General features: G+C 27.0%; 4 protein-coding genes across 8 annotated transcripts; 1 reads left to right on the top strand and 3 right to left on the bottom strand.

Moving 5' to 3' along the window:
• Positions 1 to 410: 410 nt before the first annotated feature.
• On the bottom strand, positions 411 to 1,908 carry LOC100744933. The gene is made up of 2 exons (XM_003490303.3): positions 1,681 to 1,908; positions 411 to 1,501 (listed from the first exon to the last, which is right to left on the bottom strand). The coding sequence occupies exons 1-2, from the start codon at positions 1,906 to 1,908 to the stop codon at positions 779 to 781; spliced, it is 951 nt and encodes a 316-aa protein (XP_003490351.1). The 3' UTR covers positions 411 to 778.
• A 3,121-nt stretch (positions 1,909 to 5,029) lies between these two features.
• On the bottom strand, positions 5,030 to 8,218 carry LOC100744811. The gene is made up of 2 exons (XM_003490302.4): positions 7,437 to 8,218; positions 5,030 to 6,149 (listed from the first exon to the last, which is right to left on the bottom strand). Exons 1-2 carry the CDS (start codon positions 7,924 to 7,926, stop codon positions 5,395 to 5,397), a joined length of 1,245 nt encoding a protein of 414 aa, XP_003490350.1. The 5' UTR covers positions 7,927 to 8,218; the 3' UTR covers positions 5,030 to 5,394.
• Positions 8,219 to 8,552: 334 nt separating this feature from the next.
• On the bottom strand, positions 8,553 to 11,173 carry LOC100748699 (glucosamine-6-phosphate isomerase). 4 transcript variants are annotated; one of them, XM_003490335.4, is made up of 6 exons: positions 11,028 to 11,173; positions 10,209 to 10,357; positions 9,785 to 10,069; positions 9,351 to 9,709; positions 9,141 to 9,222; positions 8,553 to 8,795 (listed from the first exon to the last, which is right to left on the bottom strand). In XM_003490335.4, the coding sequence occupies exons 2-5, from the start codon at positions 10,330 to 10,332 to the stop codon at positions 9,145 to 9,147; spliced, it is 846 nt and encodes a 281-aa protein (XP_003490383.1). In that variant the 5' UTR covers positions 10,333 to 10,357; positions 11,028 to 11,173; the 3' UTR covers positions 8,553 to 8,795; positions 9,141 to 9,144. The 4 variants fall into 4 exon arrangements, with proteins under 4 accessions (XP_003490383.1, XP_012242269.1, XP_012242270.1 ...); XM_012386846.3 differs by lacking the exon at positions 11,028 to 11,173 and adding an exon at positions 10,982 to 10,998; XM_012386847.3 differs by lacking the exon at positions 11,028 to 11,173 and adding an exon at positions 10,574 to 10,912.
• Positions 11,174 to 11,428: 255 nt separating this feature from the next.
• LOC100744569 (regulator of telomere elongation helicase 1 homolog) lies at positions 11,429 to 16,037 on the top strand. 2 transcript variants are annotated; one of them, XR_001102358.3, is made up of 13 exons: positions 11,429 to 11,728; positions 11,800 to 12,223; positions 12,310 to 12,565; positions 12,676 to 12,939; positions 13,010 to 13,320; positions 13,400 to 13,606; positions 13,687 to 13,849; positions 13,949 to 14,206; positions 14,274 to 14,513; positions 14,577 to 15,086; positions 15,206 to 15,350; positions 15,436 to 15,589; positions 15,668 to 16,037. XR_001102358.3 is itself a non-coding variant. In XM_012386819.3 (12 exons), the coding sequence occupies exons 1-12, from the start codon at positions 11,596 to 11,598 to the stop codon at positions 15,513 to 15,515; spliced, it is 2,991 nt and encodes a 996-aa protein (XP_012242242.1). In that variant the 5' UTR covers positions 11,429 to 11,595; the 3' UTR covers positions 15,516 to 16,037. The 2 variants fall into 2 exon arrangements, 1 of the variants encoding a protein (XP_012242242.1); XM_012386819.3 differs by having other exon boundaries at positions 15,436 to 16,037.
• The last annotated feature ends 185 nt before the right edge of the window (positions 16,038 to 16,222 follow it).

Below are 16,222 nucleotides of genomic sequence, written 5' to 3'. Positions count from 1 at the left end.
AAACCAGATACTTCTTTGGTGAGCTAGATATTATTATTTTACAATTCGTAAATTATTCTCAAGAGCATTATTAAATTTAAAAATACAACCAAGATATAGTGAGAAGGAAATTATATGGAAATAGAAAAAACCAATTTCCTTTAATGTGAAAACATTTTCATACTGTTATCAGAAAAATTTTACTTTGAGTTATTAAAAGAAATTATAACAATACTGTTCTCACGATCAAATTTGTAATAAGTTTATTTCTCTATTGAGAACTTTTTATGATAAATTAGCATAAGTTAATAATAAATCATTTACAGATAAAATTATTTGAGTAAAACCATTAATCTCAAAAATTATTTTAATGTACATTTCTTCACCTATAAAAGTTATAAACAGGTTAATAATTATCTTACAAAATAAGATTAAAGTTTAACTTTGAAACTACTTTATTTGTACAAATCATAAAATACTGCTATTGTTATAATTGTAAATTTGTTATTATTTCCATATTGTCTTTCCTAAGCACCATTTATCCAAATTTACAAAGATGAATGTTCAAATTTCATACATGACATAGTATATATAAAATAACAAATCTCATATCAAGGCAGTAAAATAATAAAAATATATGTAGCAAGTTATAGTAAACCAAAAAATTTATAAGTATTTGTATATGGAATATATATATGTTCATTGCAGCAATAATGGCAGAATAGTATATTCAATTGTTATATATTGCATATATGAAACTAGCATTAGGATCCCACTTTTTGAATGATATTTGTTGATATTAATCGTTATACATCCCATCAATAAGGAAATCCATTCTCCGATAGTGTCTTTTATCCCAACAATCTCTACCTTGTTTGTATATCATGAAAATAATACCACCCAAAACTGGCAAAGCTATAAGAGTAACAATAACTGGTAAAACATAATCAATTTTCTTTGGCATTCCTAAGCGTGAACCTGAGTAGTATGAGTTAGCATGATCTATAAATGCTTGCTTATCACTATAAGAATCTGCCTGTGTTCTAGTTGGTTTATGTTTATGTTCTCGGACTGACGATGCATTATTTATTACAGCTGCACTTGGTAGTTTCTGCTGTATCACATTTGTAACCTGCAAAGTACTATTTACAGTAGTATTTGAAACAACATTTGTATGCTTCTCAGTAATATTTGATTTTAATTCATTCATGTTTGTATCAATCTTTCCAATATTATGAACATTTGTTGTTGTTAAAGATTTAATTATTGTCTTCGTATCATTGGATGATATAGTTTCAATGGAAGAATTTGCTCCTTTCCTTGATACAATTTTAGAAGTGGTTTTTTTACTTTTTACATAAGGAACATTATCATCTTCTGTTGATACATTAACTCGTACATCTAAACTGTCTGTAGCATTTGTTATATATTTATGTGAATTAGTAGAAAATGTTGGTTCGGTAGTAGAAATAATTGAAATTGGGCCACCTTCTCCTGCAACTAAAGGGGTGGCAACATTTTTCTGTAATAACATTTACATATTTCAGTTATATATTTACTTGTCATTATTATATGTAGCTTATTTAAATAGAAAAGATTGTAAACATATTAAACAAACCGTTCGTTTTTTAAATGATATGATTTAAGTTTAAAGATAATTATTTCTATGCTTACTAATTGTCAAATACCATTACTACATACGTTTTGGGTTTTAGCAGAATTAACAGATTCAGATGTAAATTGAATTGGCGAAGATAAAGTTCGATGTTCAGTTTTGGAATCTCCATCAGTAAAGCTTGCATTTAACATTAACGTTAAAGTCGTATCACCATCTGTTTTAATTTCATCACTGATAGATAAGGTTAGAACAGATACGAGCCATATAAACAGAATTAATTTATGGAATTTCTGCATCATAAAGAAACTCATTATTTTAATTATAGAATTGTATTTCGTAATATGGCCAATTGCAGATAAATCTGGCTAAAACTTTTATAAAAATATAGAAAAACTAAAAAAAAAAGTGGTCTCAACCACTAAGAAACTTCTCGTTCCATCGTAAGCAGGCATTAACTATTGCGTAAATATGAACATGTAGAAACATATAGTATAAATATATTCCACTAATTGAATGCATAGGGTTTCACTTTCTTTCTGTTATGATTTTAAATAATTCAATTTCAGTAATTTATGTTTAAGAAAATATAAATTTAATTTCTTTCATTCTTTCTATTTTCTTTTTTTTTTATCTCTATACATCTCACATAATTGATCAAACACTTTTACGTTATCTAGTAAAGTAGTTTTTCTAACTTTCCAGAATAATTCAAATTGTTTGGTCCTGTTTTAAAAAAGTAATTCTGTTTGAAAGAATGTTTGATCAATTATGTGAGTAACTGTATATACATATATTTATCTTGTTGGAATTTTTCACATCAAGTTTTTATCCTATTATGGATAAATGAAAATGTAATGACAACAAAAAATATGAAGTTAATGGAGTTTCTAAATATAAAATATGTATATTTCTGATTTCAAACAAGCTTTATTTAAAATAAGAATTAATTTATTATTGATGAGGATAATCTTTATGTAAAAGTATAAAGATTTATTTGATATCAGGAATTAAATATGTAATTACACTTCAGACACCAAATAAGATTAGGAGATAAATCTTTTATAGACTTTTATTAATAGGAGCATAGAAATTTGATTGGATATGTTAAATTATTAGCCCATTTTAAATTTTAATAATTATGTTTTTTCTATAAAATATTTGTACTAACAGGATAGAAAGAGTGATGTTAAAAATACCAAGTATATTAAAGAAATTGTTAACTCGTATAATCATTTGCCACCCATTTAGTATAAAAAATTCTTAGTATATGATTAATACAAAAAATATTACAGTGATTGTGTATTGTTTACTTAATGTAAAAATTATTAATCAATCACATATTGTAGTGTAAAATATAAATTTTCGCATTAATCGTATCGACAATTATTTCAAAATATGGGCTATAGAAAGTTATATTAGATCCTCGATACGATTAACTTATCATTAAATGTGATAGCTACATACCGTCACGAAGAACATTATATAACATTACACATATATACATTGTACTTCGAAGCGGACAATACTTATATTTATATTATTATAGCATATACCTAAATGTTTAACATCATATTTATATTTTTAACGTTATTACATTTTTTTAATCCAATAATACAAACAAAAATATTTTTTTTATTATAGAATAATTTTATAATCAGATATTTTTGAACATTTTTATAATTAAAAAGATGCTTTCTAATATTTTATTAAGTAATTATTATATAAATTATATTCCACATATTAAGTTATTCTTTTTCATCATAATTCCGATCGGTATACATATGTATCAATAAATTTTCTCATAGTTCTGAGATATTAGGTCGTCCGAAAAGTTTCTTTCGTTTTATAAGGAAATAATGGATGCACAATATTTTTCGTTTTATATTATTTTATCGAATTACGTATGATCTATTTTGTTCTATTAAAATAAAGATCACAATGTTTGACAGATTATGTTTCATGTTTGTATAAAGATGCATCGTTATAAAAGACGTATTTGTAAAAGAAAGATACTTCCATTACCGCTTGTTACGATTATCGTGCTTCGTAAAGGGTTAAATATTGTTTGCCCGTTTTGTACATACTTATGTATCACGTTTGAGAAATTACTCTGTCGAAAAACACTCTGGAATAATAATAGGAATAGAGCTTAATAAAACACGAATATGAAAAGTACATTAGGAATTTTTTAATACGTACGACATCATTTATAACGTAAAAGTTTCCACTAAAAAGTATTGAATAGTGATTTTATCGCTATTTTCTAAGCTGTATGATTGATTAATAATTCTATATCGTTACCGTTTCATGACGATACCTATAGAATTATTGTTTTATAGAAGCGATAAAGATACGCTTGTAACGATTCTTGATATTTCATTATCAGATAACTCACAAGGTCATATTCGTCATTCTTTCTTCAGTATTATCATTGCCATTATTTTTTTATACTAACTTCCTATAAATAACACATATATATACGCATGTTTTCATTTCCATTTTCTTATATTATTATCTATTTTCCTATATTATTTACTTTCGTAGATTAAAATAAATGTAGAATTTATCTGAGAATAAAACTCTTTCGTAAAAGTCTCTTAATGTCTCTTTCGTAAAAGAGACATTCTAAACAATCCATTATTCGTGATATTTTCAATGTTTTGACGTTTGGATATTACTTGTATATACTAACTTTCATAACTCTGTTATCCAGAAAGGATTATGTTCAAATCCAATTTAAGCTCTTGTCTTAATATTTGTTTGATAACAATATCTAATTCAGTTTGTCAAAGTAATACGTTACGAATACGTTAATAGACATGTGACGCAATTGTGAACTAATACTTTATACTTCAGATATAGTTGAAAACAATTATGTAATACAAACAAAATTTAAATAATCTTAAACAAAATTATTGGTTTATCTTAAAAACGATGATAGATCGAGATTAATCACAAATCCTGTTTGTCTCATCATAAGAAATTACGTTCATTTACGTATAAGAGATAAAGCTAATCTCCGCGTAAGTTGAATAAAATACACGCATTGTGTTTAAAAATAGTTTTATTAATTTACTCTATTTTTTTCGTGATAATGAAAGATATGTGTCCATTAATGTACAAATTTTAAATATTCGTATCCTCCGATAAATAATTCATTGATATGATTTCATTACGTCGCATTAAAAATAAAGCAACTAATCTTTGTTATGCAGTTGTGACACATAAAAAAATTATTTATTTATATCTCTGTATAATTTATATAAAATTATATATAATTTATATATAATTATATAGTTGGAATAACGAAATTTTTACATACGATAATACCATAATAAATATAAAATATTACTGTATTTTTATTGTACTATTAATTACATTTATATCTCTTGAAAATAATTTATTTATGTCGATTAAAATTTTATTAATCTCTCCAAAAATCAAATGTTTATTTATGAGTCCATCCTTTATCATTGATTTAGTTTATCTTTAAATGTTATCTGTTTTTCGACCAAATTCTTTCCTATTGTCACCTGTCATTTAGACTCGATATTATATCGTTGATTTACTTTATTGAATTTTATTTAATTGAACTGATTATATTTCGTTGCAGATTACAGATATGGATTGGATTAGTCATTGAGAATATAATTCTTATTGATGTGATATATCTGTGATTGTGATATATGGAAAAATCGGATACGATCATTTAAAAAATAATATGCTATGATTACGTAGGTACATATATACGATGTCACTTTATAGGTATGGAAAGATCCACCCTCGTAATAATTTTTTTATATCCAATTACGTTTAACAAAGGCGAGCACGAGTTTCCGTAGTCGGTCTTTAAATAATTGATTTCCCGCTTGTCCCGTAAGTACAGACTGCATTTTATCTACGTCAAAATTCTCTATTTCTTTCGTATCCAATGTGAGCACCTTTATCATCCAGCTTACATGGATGAATTCACGTTCGGCATCCTCGACCAATTTCTCTTGAAATCCTTCCTTGGTATACAGACTCGTATTGCATCCCATTTTACTTAGCGTGTTTATGAAAGTTTCGTAATACAGATCCAACAGATCATCGATTTGCTCCTCCGTTGTATCGTTCTTTACGCTAGAGTAAAGGAAAAACAGCAGATCACGCACAGGACTTCCGTAAAGGTATATTTGGAAATCGACGAATTTTACGCCATCGATTTTCCCTTTTTCGCTACAATGGAACATCACATTGTTCACCCAGAAATCAGAATGAATGATGGTCGTCCATGGTTCTCGAAGAGCGTCAATCCAAAGATCTTCCATTTTCAACTGTGTTAAAATTTTCCTACATTTCTCGTAATAAGGACTTGTTTCCGGGTCATTCTTTATTTGATCGAGTACCAACGCAAACATATTATCCGCGTTGTCCTGTGAATGTTGTAAAGGTCTTGCGTACATCTTGAACACCTCAAAAATACCAGGTCTTTTCTCTTTCATAGCTATTCCTAAAGCATGAAATCTAGCCAAAGCCTTGACTGCTTCCTCTGCGTGCTCTAAGTCGTAACCTATATAAAACCATCAAACAGAATAATAAGAAAATAAAATTTCATTTTTTAAGTACAAATATCTTTCGAAATATTAGGTTTAGTAAATCTATAAGTAACTTGCTTAAAGTAAAATTTAATCGCTGTGTGCAAACAAATTTGTACGTATTATTTATTATAAATAGAATTTGTATAAGATGATCGAAATGAAGAAAATTTAACGATAAAATATAATTGAAAGGTCGTTAAAATTTAAATAAATTTTGTATTCGAAAAATCGAATACACACATACAACGAAAAATCGTTGAGAATGAGTTCTTAACATAGAAATCAAGGTATTTACGTATTAAGGATTTCTTTAAATTGTCAAGGATATATGAGCATGATTCAGCGAAAATACCAGAGTAAGAAATCTCGACGATAGAATCTCGGTAGATATCAAACGATTATATACATAAATACTTGTGTAAGATACTGAATATAACTAGTAGAAAAATCAAACATTGTTACTCGTAATTAATAACATATAAGTTTATAAATTAAAAGTGTATGAACATAGTTCGTAAAGAAAATTTTTATATTCAATTTTTCTAAATTAATTTTTTAAATTTTATATAAATTTTTATGTTAATTAAATTTTTCAGTGAATGTATTAAGTTTTACTTCGTGTTAATATTATTTTTATTTATATTATTTCATTTTTAATCTTTTCTATAAAAATACAGTACAGTTTTCTTCTATTAGTTCATAAGATAGGAACTGTTTCAAAGCAATTTATAACTAACAATCTTAAACGATTTTAAGAGAGAGTTGATTTATATATAATGTTAAAAATAAACATAAGATCAAACCGCTAATATTTCGTATTAACATTTTTTGCTTTAAGCAAACTTTAAATGAAATTTCACTATCATTTCGTTGTAAAAATGAGTGTCCCACTTTTTTTATCGGACAAATGATTCGAATAATTAAACCTTTAAACTTAAACGTAAAAAGTACAAAAGAGATATGATTAAAAAGATAGCTACATTTTAAAACGATGTACAATTTTATAAAAAGATAGCATACATACGCCCATATTTTTGTCATTACCACAAATATAAACATATTTTTCAGATTATTCGATATTTTATTTATTAAATTACTGTATTACAAAAATTTATTTAATATAATTATTTTACCTGTCCTTAATACTTCCAAAATTATGTACTAGACTGTAATAATGAAATTAAAATTTAGTCTATTCTCAAAGACAAATGGTAGTTAAGAATTTACTTAACAAATTATACCAAAGTAAATATACATACCTATAGATCGATCGCCTGTGTAGTAACCCTCAATTTTCAAATTCTCCATAAGGATAACAGCATCGTCATCGAATTCTTTATCCGGTTGTAGAGACAATCTAGATCCATAAAATTTTGGCAAAATCTCGAACACCTCGTTCTTTCTCAATCCACACTCCACTTCCAACTTGTTATAAGCTGGTAAAATAGTCTCGTACATAAAGATTTCTTTCATAAATGTACGAGAACTATTGAAAATTTCTCTCTGATATTCCGTTGGTGGACACATCTTTGCAATAAGATGAAGAGCTTCCTTCTTTCCAGTATTTTTATCCTTCAATTCAACATCGACGCTAAAAATCGAACTTCCGTAATTTTCTCCAGGGGGTAATAATGATTTGCTGGTATAATCCTCGATGATCATATGATCCCCGATCCTTTGACGCAGAACCGACTCGATATCACGGAGTACAACATTTTTAATTGTAAACGCATCGCTGTTGTCATTCATTATTATAGCAGAGAGAAGTACGCGAACGAGAGAAAAACGATCTAATAGTAAGTTTCCGATCGATCAGTCACAGCTGGCGAAAGAAGCACCGAAGAACAATTTGTAGGTTTTAGATATTGACTGAATTTATAAGATCGACTACTGACAAGATCACAAGATTAATGTTCTTATCAATTACTTCGGTGTGTGACTATTATCAGCAATTCTATCCGATACAAATGTTAACGGTTCTTTCTGGCAAGTCAGTATGATCCCAATAACCAACTTACGTATTGTCCTCAGTTCCACTTATCATGTACTCTTCATGATAATGATCGCTTCTACGCACGATCTCTCCCACTTGTTGCTTACAGTTCGACCTCGATTTTAAGAAGGAAATCAAATCTTTCAAAATATATGCCCGTGTTTCCTTTCTAAAATTTTTTTATTCGTGTAACATCTTAAAAATTATTTTATTTAAAGTTTATGTTTTCCTTTTACACGTTTAGACACACTTGTTAATTAGAAGTATTCTTTTAATTATATTACAGTTCATTTCACAGAATGAAAAGGTAAGTATATGATAAAAATTTTGTGACAAAAAGCATAAGTTTATTTATGAAAAAATATACTGATACAAAAATATGAAACAATAACAATACTATAACTCGTGCTTTATTGAAACAAATGTGTATATATCATATAAAGTTTTCATATCAATTGTTTCGCATAATGTACACGTACACCGTGTAAAGTTCGTCACATCCATCAAAATTCTTTTTATGCGAGACTTTATACATTTTCATATATGTATAACAATATCTTATATTATTTTAAATCGATATTTTCCCATTTTCATCAATTAGCTTGCTGTGAATATTCCATAAATTCTGTAAAAATAACACATTTTACAATTTATCATAACAAAAAAACGATTTATAATAATTTTTCAGATAATTCATTATATAATGAAATTATAACATTACAAGTAATATTCCGTAATACAATACCATTAATAAATTGTTATTAAACTATTAAATACCATTAAACAATTAATGGATATTATTAATGTAGATTAATTATATAAACAACATAAAGAAAAGATGTAATGTTTTTGTAATAAACAATAAAATAAGGAGTACAGAATTCTCAATTTGCTCTAATTTAAAAAGAAACAGAAAACAAAAATACAGATATGTAATCCATATTTATGCAATGTTAAAAAATATAACTACCATTTTAACTGTTTTGTATTGAACGACGAAGGATTGCATCTCCATCTTCTTCAATCAATTTTTGATGTGTAGCACTGAGAGCCTGCATATATCATACAAATTCAAAAGTTATGAATTAAGTTCCAATTAGAATACAAATATCTAAAATTTTTACTTTTCAAATATTTTAAACAAAAGTTTTTAAAATTGTAGGAAATTTATATTTTATACCTTGAAATATTTGACTGTCTTCACACGTAATTCTAGAGTTGCATCCTCATCACAAATAATTATTGTACGAGGATGTTGTTGAAAAGCTGATACAGTCCACATATGATTAATTCCTTCTTCTATTGCTTTGTAAAGAGCAAATGCTTTATGAGATCCTGTGATAAGAATCATTACTTCTTTGGCATCCATCACTGTGCCAACACCAACAGTCAATGCTTGATTAGGAACTTTAGAAATATCATTTCCAAAGAATCTCGCGTTAGCTTCTAACGTATCTTGTGCCAAAGTTTTTACTCTTGTACGTGATGCTAAAGATGAACCTGGTTCGTTGAAAGCTATATGACCATCTGGGCCAATACCTGAAACACAATATTTTGTCTTATATCCAACTAATTTTTTATATGAATTTATTTGTTATATTATAAATTACATACCACCAATAAACAATTCAATACCACCAGCTTCTTTAATCTTAATTTCAAAATCATCACATTCCTTTATAAGATCAGGTGCATTACCATCAAGAATGTGTACATTTTGTGGATCTATATCTATATGTTTAAAGAAATTATTATACATATAGTAATGATAAGATTCTGGATGGTCCCTGGGCAAATCAACATATTCATCCATATTAAAGGTTTTTACATACTTGAAGGAAATTTTTCCTGCTTTATAGTATTCTATAAGTTTTCTGTACATCCCTAAAGGAGTACCACCTAAAGATGATAATCAACCATTGTAAATTTATTTTCCACAATTGTTGCTAACGGACATACATTAAATATTTCCCCCCTTTTTCTTTTTCTTTTCTATTTGTAATACATGAAAGATAATAACATATACAGTAATACATACCTGTTGGAAGACCAAGAACAAAATATTTGTTTTCATTTGGTTGAAAATCATTAATTCTTTTTAAAACATACTTAGCAGACCATTCTGCCACATAATCAACTGTATCACAGATTACTAAACGCATTTTACAATTATGTTCTAATTGAACACTGAAAAAATTATAAAATTGTAAACACAATCGGAAAATATATATCGAAAAAATTTAAATAATTTATAAAAATGAAATATAATTCTTCAATAATATGACTAACATCTCAATTAATTATATAAATATGCACAGTATAGTTTTATCAGTTCTCGATAATATATTTATGCGAGTATATATGCAGAGATATCGTTATGGCAAAGAACTTATCTGAACACACGGAATATTGAGATCACAGAATTTCAGATTCAAGTTTTATATTATCTTTATCTTTACATGAAATATTTCATTTGTTAAAGTAAATTTTATATAAAAATTTTATTCCGATCTTTTCTCTCTGTTAGTCTTTATTTTTAAAATCTTGAAGACGCAAATGTATTCAATAGATACATATTTTATCACTGTCAAAAACTTATTTCGAATACATATTTATTATGTCGTATGTGGTGCGCATGTTTTAAATGCAGGAATGTTGAATGGACTTCGGTAATTTATTTTAAAGGTCAATAACCAATGGTCATTACTCTTTAAAAAACAAATATTAAGTATTTCTAACTAATAAGTTTTAATGTTATTCATTTTTATAAATTCGAATGCTACAACAACTCTGACATATAATAATTTATACTTGCTGCAAGAAACCAAAAAATGAAAGATAATAGAAGTATACTAACCTGAAGAAAAATTAAGAATTACCTACTCTTACAGTAGTTGGTCAAACATGAAATCAGCTGACATTCAACTGATGCCACTGATGTGAATGACCTAATCTCGAGCCTTTACTACTTAGCAAAAGATTTAATATATATTCCACTTATAGGTGTTGTTAATACTTGAAAATAGATTCTTATACAAAATAAACTAGCTGATAAATCGAAAATAAAATATTTATTATATACCCTTATTACATATATATTTTCTTTTTTTGAAATCTAATAAACGAAATATATATTTCCTATTATTTTCTTTTTATTATAATTTTAGAAAGAAAAGTTAATTATATGTAATAGATATGTATCAGAACAAATATATATTTTATACTTAGTATCAATTAGTGCTTATACATACATATGTATATAAGTAAATACTTCAATGGTGTATGTAATTTAATATCAAAGTAGCTCAGAATTTGGCGGGAATGCGATCTTGATGTTTCTATAAATGCTGACTGAGAGATTCACATTTCTTATGTTATGAAAATCTTAATTTTTGTGTATATTGCATAAAATTTATAACGTTGCAATGCCAGACGTGACAATTAATAACGTTATTGTAAATTTTCCTTTTAAACCATATTCGATACAAGAAGAATATATGGTAAAAGTGATAGAATGTCTTCAAAACGGTAAAAATGGTGTTTTGGAATCTCCAACTGGTATTATTCACTTTTTTTATTATTATATATTAGTTAAGAAATATTAAAACTAATTCATAGAAATGTTATAGGTACGGGGAAAACACTCAGTCTTCTGTGTTCTTCTTTAAGTTGGTTATTAACAAAGAAAGCTCAATTACAAGCACAATCATTAATAGGTGCAATTGAGAAGCCTGATTTTGGTGGGCATTTTTTTAAGCAATTGAGTAATGGACTTAAAGAAGGAACAGGAGATTCCAAGCCTACTAGTAATTTAGGTTGGGCACCACCAAAAATTATCTATGCATCTAGAACTCATTCCCAACTTTCGCAAGCGATGCAAGAATTAAAAAGAACTTCCTATAAACATGTAAGCACAGCTGTTTTGGGATCTCGAGATCAGCTTTGTATTCATCCAGAAGTTTCCAAAGAAACTAGTAGTTCAAACAAAATATATATGTGTCATTCTAAAATCAAATCTAGGACATGTTTCTATTACAATAATGTTGAAAGCAGGTAAAAAAACTGTAATATTATTATTTGATAAAATTGATAAATTTTTTTGTTAGCAAAAAGTATTGATGAAGAAATATATGTTTTAGGAAAGATGATCCTCTTTTTAAACAAGAAGTACTTGATATAGAAGACTTAGTAAAAGCTGGACAAAAATTTAAATGTTGTCCATACTTTTTGTCCAGGGAACTTAAACAGAATGCAGATATTACCTTTATGCCTTATAATTACTTACTGGATTCAAAATCACGGAAGACACAAGGCATAGATATCCAAAATAATATTATTCTCTTAGATGAAGCACACAATATTGAGAAAACATGTGAAGAAGCAGCATCATTACAGGTATTAAATTAATTTATATTTAATAGCAATTATTATTAATCTAAGAAAAATTGAGTAAAATTAAGTTGGTAAAATATATATAGAATTTATTCTACATAAAATTTCTGTAGATATGTAGTACAGATATTGCAATGTGTATTGATGAAATAACAGCTGTAATGGAAGATATGGCTAGTAATGTTGAACAAGAAAATGATTTTTCAATGGAAAATTCAGGAAATACTGTAAAAGATTTTACTGCAGATGACTTATGTATTTTAAAAGCTATGTTTCTGGAATTAGAGAAAGCTATTGATGCTATAGAAATCCTAAACCGCAATGAGGGAGATACATTTCCTGGTGGATACATTTTTGAATTACTAGGAAAGGCACAAGTATATAATTAATATTTTCTAATTTGTATAATTGTGTAAAGTAGATAAAAATAATAAATATATTCAACAGTTAACTCATGGCAGAGAACAACTTGTAATAGAAAAGTTGGAGAAAATTGCTTTTTACTTAACAACTACAAGCACTTCTCCATTTACGAGAAAAGGTCATGCACTTCAGAAATTCAGTGACCTATTAAAAACTGTATTTAGCAGTGGTAATAGTCCACGCTATAGAGAAAAAATCAAACAATGTTATAAAGTGTATATTCAATTAGAGGAACAGAAAAAAACAAAACAAAATGAAGTTTGGGAAACAAAAAAAATACTTAAAAAGAATGAAAGCAAAGTTATCAGTTATTGGTGTTTTAGTCCTGGATTTAGGTAAATCTTTCTTTTATTACTGCATTTAATTTTGAATAGACTGTATTGATGTATTTGTATATTAATTACAATAATCAAGTATGCAACAATTAATGGACCAAGGTGTGCGTTCAATAATATTAACAAGTGGTACATTATCTCCTTTGAAACCTTTCATATCTGAACTTGGAATACCAATTGAACTTCAATTAGAAAATCCGCATATTGTCAAAGGAGATCAAATTTGTGTCGGTGTCCTTAGTCAAGGACCTGATGGTTATTCATTAAATTCTTCTTTTAATACAAGGTATTTTTATTAAATATGTTGTATATAATATATAATTTCTTTCATAATACATCATGTAAAAAACATAATTTGTATTTTAGAAATGATCCAAAATATATAGCATCTCTTGGGCGAACAGTGCTTAACTTTAGTTGTATTATTCCTCATGGTCTATTAGTTTTCTTTCCTTCATACCCAATAATGAAAAAGTGTAAAGAAGAGTGGCAAACTACAGGTTTGTGGACTAAAATTGCAGATCGTAAAGTAATTACCTTTAATTAATTTTAATTTCAATAATATTCAAATGATTATAGTTATATATTATAACTAAGATAGTAGAACTTATTTATTTATATTTATCAGCCTATATATGTAGAACCTCAATACAGAGATGGTTTTATAAATGTTATGAATGAGTATTACGAAAAAATTAAAGATCCCTCTTGCAAAGGTGCTATTTTTATGGCAGTTTGTAGGGGTAAAGTGAGTGAAGGGCTTGATTTTGCTAATGCAAATGGAAGAGCTGTATTAATTACAGGTCTTCCATTTCCACCTTTAAAAGATCCGAGAGTTATATTAAAACAACGGTATTTAGAAGAAATGAAAAAACAAAATAAAGAGGTAATTAGAATTGAGATATTAAACATTCATCAAGTATGTTAATTTTATGCATCTTATTCCTCTTCAGGCTTTGTCTGGTCAACAATGGTACCAGCTTGAAGCATCACGAGCTGTTAACCAAGCCATTGGCCGCATAATACGTCATAAAAATGATTATGGAGCTATAATTCTTTGTGACTGTCGATTTGATAATCCAAGTTTTAAGAAACATTTATCTGCTTGGCTCAGACCTCATATAAAAAATTTTACCTCTTTTGGTATTATTATGAAAGAGCTAAAAGATTTTTTCAGATATGCAGGACACACTGTAAGTTTAATTTTATAAAAAAGGAAACATACTTAAGTATTGTTACTTTATAATTATTTTCAGTTTCCACAACCGAATATGCTTGGTGTACAATTTACAAGCAGTTGTGTTTCTTTACCAGCAATATCAGCATCATTTGATACAACCGTGTCTCGCACCGGAAAAGCTACTTTGAAGCAAAAAATTGAAACCCCTTCAACTAAAGATATCTTCAATATTGATTCTTATATTAAGAAAGATGAGAAAAGTAAACAATTGGTTGAAACACAAAAAAGAAACTTGTTTGAACTTTTAGAAACAGAGTCAAAGCCTGTAATTAATTTTAGTAATTGTAAATTAAGAAGTGATTATACCACTTGTGAACTAACAAAAAATATCAGTGAACCTGCCACAAAAAAAAGGAAAATAAAGATGTTACCAATAGAATTTAATGAACATTTATCTGGTGCTTCAACTTCTTCATGTGTAAATAGGGATCATACAGACAATACAACATATTCTCAACAAATATTTGAAGAAACTAATAATAAAGAAACTGATAAAAAAGCTTTAGGCAAAGCATATTTAAAGGAAGTAAGTAATCATCTGCGATTATAACTAATTATGATTAATTATAAATATACATAATGAATAAAAGTTTAATTAACAAGAAATTTATGTTGCAATAACTTTGCATATAATACATTCCTTAGGTAAAACGATCTTTATCAGAAGCTGATTATAAAATTTTTGCGAAAATGATACAGGACTATACAAGAACAGGCAATCTGGAGGAATTGTTGAAAATACTTCAAAATCTATTTTCCCCTAATAAGGAATTGCTTCATTTATTTATAGGTATTTTATATATATTAATAAATATATATGTAGACCAATTAATGTGTGATATTATAATCCCTTATTGATCTAACACAATTTCTAGGTTTTAAATATTTTGTAAAGAAGCAACACATTTCTGTATTTGAAAATCATATTACTTTGATCACAAATACACAAACGTAACAGTAAACATAGAAAAGAATTCAAAGATTCATAACATTTTAATATAAAGAGTTATTATTAAAACCACGTTACAAGTAAGTATTAACGAATTAAACATATTTTATAGCTTTATCCATATCTAGATTAATATAGATTCATATTTATTTCCTGAGTTTACATCTTCAAGATCTCACAACCCCTGAGATACTTGTAACAGTATACAGTTCAAGATCATGTTGAAGCAAGATCATTTTAGCTTAAGATCATCCTGGTTCTTGTATATTAGTATAGCCTAAGGTTGTGGTCACAAATCTTGTGTTGTCTGACAATTTTTCATCATTGTTTTAGAAGTAACGCCGTTTTGAACTAACATGATGATTTTCGCAAAACATATCTCAAAATTCTATAGGATGGTTTAACCATATATCTCGAATTTGTTTAACATTTTTTTGGAAAAGTTTTAGAAAATATCTTTGTGCAATAGGATTGTATAAATAAATATATATTATTATGGTTTTAAAGAACTTATATTTCAGCAGTGAACGTTTGTTACTTGATATTCAAAAGCAATTTGTATAATATACAATAAATATAAGTTATAATATAAGTTTTCTAATAAAAATGCGGAAATATGTGTTTTTATTAAAAAAAATAGAATGTTGTATGTATATCAGAATCCATATAGCAATTTATGAATTACATTTGATGTAATAAATAAACTTAAAATG

The sequence above is a fragment of the Bombus impatiens genome, unplaced genomic scaffold (assembly GCF_000188095.3).
Source record: "Bombus impatiens unplaced genomic scaffold, BIMP_2.2 scf_0418, whole genome shotgun sequence".
Classification (NCBI taxonomy): Eukaryota; Metazoa; Arthropoda; class Insecta; order Hymenoptera; family Apidae; genus Bombus; species Bombus impatiens.
Note: the sequence above shows the minus strand (reverse complement) of the source record. Positions and strands in the feature narration are given on the sequence as shown.